This window comes from Cyprinodon variegatus, unplaced genomic scaffold (assembly GCF_000732505.1).
Source record: "Cyprinodon variegatus isolate N-32 unplaced genomic scaffold, C_variegatus-1.0 Scaffold17, whole genome shotgun sequence".
In the NCBI taxonomy this organism is placed as follows: domain Eukaryota; kingdom Metazoa; phylum Chordata; class Actinopteri; order Cyprinodontiformes; family Cyprinodontidae; genus Cyprinodon; species Cyprinodon variegatus.
Window position 1 is genome coordinate 1,197,094 of NW_015150470.1, and position 9,815 is coordinate 1,206,908.

Genomic DNA, 9,815 nt, shown 5'->3' on the forward strand with positions numbered 1-9,815 from the left:
AATTTGCTTGGACAGATATTGGCTTGGAAATTAAGGATGGATGGATGGATGGATGGGTGGATGGATGGATGGATGGATGGATGGATGGATGGATGGATGGATGGATGGATGGATGGATGGATGGATGTGTCCAGTGTCTGATCACCACAGAGTGTTCATCTTTTAATTAATTTCTTTGGCCGACATTTGTCTCTGATAGGAAAGAGAGAATAGCCAGGCGACTAGAAGGGATTGAAAGTGAAGCACCACCTGCTTTGGTGCCAGGTGGTTTTGTAGCCAACAGAATGTTGGAGGAAGATCCACCACGGTACACCCGTGCTTCAGACCCCTGTGAGCCTCGTGGGATGGGTAAGCTTGACATCATGCTTTGCTAATTAAATAATGAATTCAACCTATTTCTGTTTTATGTCAGCAATAAACTTTGCTGTATACCTAATTATATAAAAATGTATCTGTTGGTCAGCTAAATAAGCCAGAAACTATTAGAGAAACAAGACTTGAAATTGCCAATCTTTGCTTGTTAAAGAGGTGCAAGGAATTAAGTATTTCCACTGTTTATGCCAGTGAGGCGCTACAGTCGAGAAGAGGTCGAGCTGCCACGGAAGAAGGTGACATCTCCAGACAGAACCACCCAGGCGAAAGGTGGCAGCGGACGCACAGATCCGGTCGTGGTTTACGTTGATCCAGTTACATTATCCACCTCCTCCACACCGACATCAGGTCCATCATCCAACCTCAGTTCCAAGGCTGAACGCATTGCCCGCTACAAAGCTGAGCGCCGTAGGCAGCTTTCAGAACGCTATGGCATCCTCCTTGATCAAGAAGCGGACAATGAGTACACCCCACGCTACCGCTCCCGGCGTGAATCCGATACCTCTGAGCGACAGGTCAGCGCCAGGAGAGACCGAGAGAGAACAGAAGTGGAGGCTCATGGACAAGAACCGAAAGTACCTTACCGCTCTGGAGTGGGCAGGGTTTACATGGCAACACAGCCAGATCCTGTTCCTGCTGACCCACCAAGGTCCGCCCACACAAATCGAGCTCCACCCCCAACTCAAGAAAGGCCTGGCAAATCTTCAGAGCAGGAGAGAGCAATGAATGTAGAGAATTATCGCAGAGGGGGAGCTCAGGAGCGCTCAATCACCTCTAGAGGCCGGATGCCGGAACAGCATGAGCCTCAGCCACCACAGAGGCAGCACGTCCACCACAGAGATCAAAGCCCCGCCTCCACCAGAAACAATGCAATCGTAGCGGTGCCAAGCTCTCCCCGCACAGCCCGCCGTGCATCTTTGCCCTCCACACGTTATGGCGTTTCACCTGGAGATTTATTTATAGAGCAGCAGGCTCAAAGCATCCTCAATAGACAGGGGTGAGTATAAACATTTGATCTTTTATTCTTTTAAAAATTATTTCAACAGCATTTTAATATCAAAAGCTTTGTTTATTATTATAAAGTATTTACTTCTTCAAGTATTTTTTACATCAAACTTTGTAGACCTATTTTTTTTTTTACCAAATTAGTTTTAAACTAGTTAGATATTTTATGCACAATGACTTTCAATGTATAGTTCATCAGTCGATTTTTAGCTTGTAATGCAAATTACCTTGAAAAAACGGTAAACTTTTTTGGAGAGTTGGAAAACATTGTTCCTCTGGAGGCTCTACAAGCTCTCATAACAATAGAGCAAATGTAAATAGGAAATATTTATTGTTAACCAATACAGCCCTTTGTGGTGGCACATTTTCTTGTTCTACTGTTTCACTGGGAAATCACTCATTTCCTGCAGACAGTATTATCAAATAAGATACATTTTGGCCATTTGGATGTTGACAGCTTACAAAACACATTCAGCCAGAGATACCATTCAGATTTTACAATAATCACAAAATATTGTACTAATGATTGATCATTTTTGTAATGGCTTTTTTGCTAAGTTTTGAGATCATACTTTAGGTTTACAAATTGTTTTTAAATACTTGTCTGAAATACCTTGCTAGTATTTGTCTCTAAAAGAAATCTAGAGATGTTAACACAGTAATACCCAACTTTTTCAGCTTCACAGCTGTTTTAGAAGCAGGGCCCTTCTCTACAAAGACAACTTTTTAGGTAACTTCTATCTTAGCCTAAACATGCATTTTAAGGGGTTTTAGCTTAAGATGTTTAAGCAAAGACTTGACAGAAACTCCTCTTAGTGAGAAGGTGTGATTGATTCTATTGGTAGGTGTGATGCTGGGCTCTGAGAGCTGTGATTGGTTGTAATTTACACTCACCTGTTGGCATTTCACTATGATCGCCTGCTTGTTTAAGATGGTCTAGTTTTTAACAAAGGTCAGGATAAAAAAAAGACAATAAAATGTTTGAGAGAATGGAGCAGGACAGAGGAGGAGCATCTCTGCAGGCATAGCTCTGGGAGCAACAAAATAAAATCTTTGCTGTGACAATCCATACATATAATAACAACCCTATTGACACATAAAAACAACTCTATTCATAGTTGCAATTTAATAAACAAAATCTCAAAAGTCTTCAAATTATAGAAACTACTCTTGTTTTATCAGTTTTCACGCCTTTGCTGGGCATTGCTAACTCACACATTTACATTGAATCATGTTTACAATGAGCAGTATTGCACCTCAATTCACATGGTCTTGTTAAGTTAATATACACAAAATGCTGGCAAAGATTCTCAGTCATCCAGGTTAAACTCATTCCAAAAAAGTAAAAAAAAAAACAAAAAAAACACTGGACTTTGGAAGATTTTTCGCTTCCCATCCAGGAAGCTTTTTCGATTCAAAATGTCAGAATTTGTGTTGAGTTCCAACCTTTATAGAGCAGCCCAACAAAGCCTTGTAATGGATTTGGAAACATGAAAATTGAACCGGAAGAAAGGGTCCACCCCTTAGTAATGGGGAGTCGTTGAGGTTTTTGTTAGCCTGCGATACCCGATACTGGTCTATGTGTCTTGAAAGTGGTAGGGATTAGGGGCATTGTTGGCCTGGCTGACCAGGCGAAAGGTCTTGGTCTCAACATAAATGGTTTCCTTCACACCTCTTTCAAATCATCTGTCTTTGTCCAAAATGTGAACATTCTGGTCCTCAAGAGAATGTCCTTAGTCCATAAGGTGTAGACGTACAGCCAAGTCTTGTCTGGAGGAGGTCAGTCTCTTGTGTTGTGCCATGCATCTGTAAAGAGGTTGTTTGGTTTGTCCAATATAAAGATCAGAGCATTCATCACTGCATTAAACTGCATACACCATTCCACGCATCTTAGGTCTGGGGGTTTTGTCTTTAGGATGCACTACTTTCTGCCTAAGGGTCTTGTTTGGTTTGAAATGCACTGGGATTTTTGTGTTTGGAGAAATTCTTGTGAGTTTTTCAAACAGTTCAGCAACAATGGGATGGTGATGGTTTTGCATTTAATCTTCTCACCATTATGTTCTGCTTTGTCTTTTGGAATTCTTTGCTGATTTGACAATTTAATTGAATTGAAAAAGCTTCCTTGATTGGAAGCGAAACGTCTTTAAATTGGAAAAGAAAGTCCAGTTGTTGTTTTTTTGTGTTTTTTTTTTTTTTTTTGGAATAGAGACAAAAGCATTTTGCTTACTAACAAACAAAACTTCAGCAAACTGTAAACCATGGAAATATAATATAATTTAGCAACAGGGAATAAAAAAACGAATAACTTAAACGGAAAGCTTTTGACTGGCCACGATGGACCCTAATTCTCTCATTAAAAGAAGAAGTTGAAATTACTGTAATGTAGTTGATCAGCTGATTATTCAAAATAGAATAAAACCACTTTGGCTGTTTTTACTTTCTTTAAGAACAGTCCAAGTAGCTTCAGGTCCAAGTGGATCAAACATGTTAAACCATTCTATGTAAGACTTTGTCAAAAAGCTCTTATCTATGTCGAATGAACATTTCCCTCTGATGTAAACTGTAAAATGTTTGGAAGTGCTTTGTTACTCTGATCAGTGATTTGCGACTCTTTAGATAGCTATAAATATTTATTGTGAGCAACACTTGCAGTTTCATCCACTGAGTACTCAAGAAGCACAATCATTGTATAAGCACTTCATGCCATTTTAGATAAAGCCGATTCCCGTCACTTATGTCCTGCTTAGAGGTCCACAATGAGATTAGAGTAACCTTTGACTACAAGGGGTCATTGGGTTAGAGATGAAAATAGCTGGACTTACTATTTGGCATAATGACATCAGGGAGGGAGAGCTGGACTCAGACTTAGCCCCCATGGCATGCTGTTACTTGATCTTGCAGCACTAGAGAAGGATTTAGGAGCTGATGTGGGTCTCATGATAGTCTTATGTTCTAGACTTTTCCTCGACAAGTTTCCTTAAGGTTTGCACGATTTGCTGGGATTTAAATTATGGTTAAACAACACTAAAATGTCTTTTCTAGCAGATTTGCTTATTCTTTCAACTAGCAGGCATATAGAATATGCATTATTTATACAGTATGTTTATCTCCACACAAAAGATTTAATATGAAAACATGCAGTACTGATGGTTCATACAATTGCTGGAATAGTAATAAGTTCCCAATAAGATGCGGTAATGAGTACAGCTGCATTTAGTAGAATTAATAAGCATGAGATATTTAAGGTTCCAAATTAATCAGTCTTAAATCATTTTGGAGAAAATTCTGTCTTTAATTGTGCAAGTTTAACGCTTTGTTTTTTCATATTTTGAGACATTCTTTTGTAGATTATACTGGGTAACTATTTAGATTACTGTACCCTGATTCATTTAAGGCCAAGCTTTAAAACTAATGGATAAATAATCTCACATTTGATTCTAGAATACTAAATGATTTATTTCCTAGTTTGAGGTGTTTGTGTGATTATGCTACTTGGAAAACTATAGTTTGTTATTATATGGACAAATTAATATGTCAGTCATTTAGATAAGGGAATACCCTTTTTGGTGCTTATTCCTAACAAGCAATACATAATCAGTTTTTTTTTTTTCAGATTTTCTTCCTGATGCCTAAGTTATACACATTTAAATTTCAAAATAGTAATGGGGCTTCTAGCATTTGAGATTCAGTTTCTCCCACTACTTTGCTGGCCAGACCTCAGGGGAAGATTGGCAGTTATTTTATTTCCACCTGAGAAAAACACTTTCATACCATATAATGATTTCTAATGTTGAAATGGCCCATAACTAAAAATTAATTTGCTCCAAACCTAATTTTATTGTACAGGTGAAAGTGAAACTAATGATCCATTTATCCAGTTTGTTTGATTTGCAACACCTGACTCGCAATGCCTGATTAAACCTCAGAAGTAGGAAAGGTCTAGTTAGTTTGTACAGGTTCAGTATAAATGGCAATGTAACCTTAATTTTTTGGTATAATTGTAACCTCTTCCATGTCTGGTGTTATATATTACCAATGTTTGTGTTTCATAGATATAATTTCAATTAAATTGAAATAAGATTTTGTAAATTTTATGTTGTGGGTCCAGAAGAGAATTTCATTCATTTGCTGAACTAAAAACTTAATGTTTGGTATGCCTTCCTTCTCCAAGAATCCGAGTAAGGGAACGGTATTCAAGGGAAGACACTCCACGGAAGCCCCCTGATCAAAGTCTAGATATGCATCACCAAAACAGACATCATAGCCATGGGAGCACTGCTACGTATACAACACAGCATTCAGAACACACCCAACATAGGACTGCTCCACAACCCCAGCCCACCCTGGGCCACCATCCCGCTCCTTTCACAACAACAACTGAATATCAGCCACCTGGCCCTGCTGTGGACTCTCAGCAAAGTGTGGCTATGAACGTTCCCATGCAAACAGTGACGTCATCAGGAGTTCCAGAAGTTCAACCCAGAAGAAGGGTGAGCACTGACCAAATGTATGCTGCACATAGGGAGGCAAGAATGGAAGCAAGACAGATCCTAAAAGAAGAAGCACAGACAGAGGGCCTGCTAAAGAGCAGGAAGGCAGTGTTACCCTCTGAAATTCGCCGAAGGGAAAGGAGCGTAGATGAAACTCACAGGGGCCGGCATGTTGACACTGACTGGCAAAACACCAGCCCGGAGTGGAGGAGGAGAAGTCATGTGGAGGAAGACTGGGATTATGAACGGCCAAGGGAGAGGGGTAGGGAAAGAAAAGCTCAGAGAATCAGAGAAAGGGTAAAAGAAAATATTGCCAGTCATGACAGCCAAGAGGAGGGAGTTTCCCGATCTTTGCAACCCGCCTACAACTCTGCACGTTATCAGGCAAGGCAGGATAACACAGTGGAGTCCATGCACCATCAAGAGTCCCAAAGGAATCGGTATAAGCCCTCAGAGCAGAACCAGTATGAAGTCAGAAAGGTTGAACATAGAGCTCAAATTCAGCAAGACCTTCAAAGACAGCATCAGCAAAATCTGTTCAGGCAATCCCAGGAGAACCAGGGACAGTTTCAAGGACAATATGAGCTGCAAACAAAGGAGACCCCAAGGAAACAGGACGACTTTCAAACTCAACAAAAATATCCCGAAAATAAGAAAGAGATGGTGGCTCACCACGGGCTAACACAGCGTGAGAGGTTTGACTCTGCTGCCTACCTCCAAAGGGACCCTTCTTTGCCTCAGGCTAAACAAAGAAGCATGGAAATAAGTGGAGGGCCCAAACCCAAGATACGAACCCGCTCCATGTCCGATATAGGTGTAAGCCAACACTCCAAATTGTATCATACTGAGAGAGGAGGGGACAGGAGAGAGGCCGTCAGAATTGTCCCTCCACCTGGGATGGCTAACGGGGAAGTAAGCACCCTGGACACAAGGGTGTCAGTAGCACAGCTGCGACATTCTTATCTGGAGAATGCCAACCGGAAGCCAGAGCTGTAGGTTTGCTGGCATGAACTCTTTTTTAAATTACGTTTTCTCAGAGCATCATTGGTCTAATTTATCAAAAACTGAATGACTGAGGTTTAACTGATACCTATAACAACAAAGCTGCATGTAACATGTCTGTTGTGTTTGTTTGGAGTTAAGATGGAATGTAATTAACTGCTTCATGCATGCTTCATCTATCATTTTCAATTTCTTAATATTCTTGTTCAGTATCATAGGTAGGTTTGGTGTCTAGCTCAATAGGTCAAAGGCAGGCTAAGAGACAAATGACTGAATTAACTAAGTATGCACTCACATCAACATTTTTTTTTAAGGAAACTAAAATACTGGGTGAGAAAATGCTCCCAAAATAAATAGATAAAAAAAACATATACAGTCTGCATGGAATGGCCCCAGCTAAGATTTGGACTCTCTTGCAGAGATAACAGTGCTAACCAGTATCCCACTTGGACCCAACACAATGCACATTACCATAAAATAAAGACTACTAGTGTTCAGTTATGCTCAACTATCAATGTTCTGTACCGGCACAATTCAGTGTGAGATCCTGTGGTAAAATCTCCAGCAGACTTTGGCAGGTGGTTAATCTTAAACCACTTACCAACATTGAGAGCTACCTTTTAATGCATGTTTTGAATATAATGTAAGATCTCTATGAAAACCCAGGCATGCCAGAACTACTACATGATTCCTGAATGGTTACAGTTATTGATTGTTATAATATTTACACATAATGCCTTTTCTCCCCTGGTTTGAGTAAAATGAACAAGAACATTTTCTTTTTTCTGGTTTCTCTTTCTTTATATGCTTCGGTCATACATTTTAAACCCATCCACCAAAGAGAAACAAGTAAAGCAGACATCACAGCCAAGGATGTGGAGCAAGGTAGCAGCAACATCTATGGGGACAGGGGGACTCGAAGGCCTCGCCGTTATATTACTCCAGGAGAAAGTCGTACGTCGGAAAGGTTCAGGACTCAGCCTATCACTTCAGCAGAGCGTTTGGAATCCGACAGGTAGGTAGATAAGGCTATTTATTATTGTCCATAGTCCCATACCATAGGGATTCAGTTCCCTTAGCCAAAGAAAAATTGTCTGTGATGTTAACGTTTCATTCTGTTCCCCCAGATCACGTCTAAGCCCATCGCAACTACAAGAGGCTGAAGGTAACTACAGTCTTATAACAGAGAAATCTTTTGAAGATCTGAGATCTAAATTATATTATGTAATTAGTTATTATTTAGTGAAATACAGTGAACACATGAGTGTTTTGAAACATCTAACCTCTGGAATTTCTGATATCATGTTGGGTTTATAGATAAAGAATCAGTAGAGCCCTGATTTAAAGGAGTAATTGCCTGTAATAACAACAACTGGAAGGGATTGTGTTGATTGCAAAAAGGCATTTCAAGCTCATGCTATATTGGCACATAAAAGTATATTTAACTTTAGCGTAACAGATGGGGTTTCTGATTTATAGTTATGTTAGGAAGTCTTTCAATTAAATTATTTATTATTAAGGGTAGATATCCATGTTGGAAGAATTTAGCAAAAATATAACAAAAAAATCTAAATTTTATTGTGAAATATTTTTTTCTTTGTCAATATTTACATTTACATTGGCATTAAACACTGCATCAAAACAGTAGGTTTTTTCCCTGTCATTTTAAACACACAGGGCAGTGTATTTAGCACAGTTCTGGATTGCTGCAGAAAAACCTTATTCATAGTTCTTTTTCTTTGATTTTAGCCCTGATTGTTTTACTAGGGTTTTTTTTTTTTATCATGCAACAGAAAAATTGTTCCTTAAACATCTTATGTTTTACTTCCCTTTATAATTATTTGCAGCAAAATGCTGCTATGCTGGTTTAGATGATGTTTGTAGAGGAGCCAAATGCAGATACAGAAGCAAAGTTGGTTTCTTATAGGTTTGATGATGAAGTGATGGAAACAGAAGCATGAATCCAGACTGAAGAGGGGTGGATACAAGCAGCTAAAGGGGAAAGGAGAGGCGCAACAAAGGCTACTGTACGTTCACACTGCAGCCTGAAGTGACCCAACTCCGATTATTTTGCCCATATGCGACCTGGATCTGATCTTTTCATGACAGTCTTAAAAACAGAGATCTGATTTTTTTCCCAATTCAACCCAAGCCACTTGGCTATGTGGTCCTGAATCAGATACGAATCTGATCTTTTCAAATGCTACCTGTGTCTGAACGGCGAGGTCGTATTTGTCCGACCTGAACGCCATTAGTAACCGACATAGGTCGCTATTCTGCTTCTTGCTACAAAGAAGTGGCAAAAAAAACAAACATCCTGGTGGATGATGCGGAGAGCTGTTTGTTTTTTAACCATCTTGAAAAGATTAGGTTTTAAGCTTGGGAAAGATAGCTAGATGCGCTCCAGCACTACATCTATGTCTACTTCCATAAACACGAAGCACGCTGGCTTGTGACGTCATTGCGTCCTCTACTGCGCATGCGGGACACTTAAGTTGTATGAATGCAGTTTTCACAGGAGATCACATACAAGTCGCATATATATTCGGAAAAGTGAACAGCAAAGCAAAAAAATCAGATTTCACACAAAAATCGGAATTGAGCACCAAGGCCTGCAGTGTGAACGTAGCCAAAGACTAAACAGGGCTAAACTAAAACTTTATGTCCTTTATTTGAAAAGAAATGTTTTGGAACTTAATGTTTATATTTTCAGGAGATGAAGAAAAAGTGGACGAGAGAGCCAAGATGAGTGTGGCTGCAAAACGGTCCCTCTTCAGGGTACATATTTGCCTTTTTCCCTCTTGTAGGATATATATCTGACACTGATTACCTTTTAAGACAAGTTACTGTTGTATAAATAAGCTGAACTTACTTTCTGCTACTTTCACTGAGCAACTTATAAATCTGCATGAAATATATATATATATATATATATATATATATATA

At 39.4% G+C, this 9,815-nt stretch overlaps 1 protein-coding gene across 1 annotated transcript in view; it reads left to right on the forward strand.

Annotated features, from left to right (window-relative positions):
* LOC107092360 (supervillin-like) overlaps positions 1-9,815 on the forward strand; it is a 75,003-nt gene that overhangs the window by 27,867 nt on the left and 37,321 nt on the right. The window contains exons 3-8 of the mRNA XM_015386804.1: positions 200-348; positions 565-1,369; positions 5,549-6,859; positions 7,711-7,884; positions 7,997-8,034; positions 9,583-9,647. Coding sequence (XP_015242290.1) covers positions 200-348; positions 565-1,369; positions 5,549-6,859; positions 7,711-7,884; positions 7,997-8,034; positions 9,583-9,647 — 2,542 coding nt within the window. The remainder of the gene's footprint in view (positions 1-199; positions 349-564; positions 1,370-5,548; positions 6,860-7,710; positions 7,885-7,996; positions 8,035-9,582; positions 9,648-9,815) is intronic.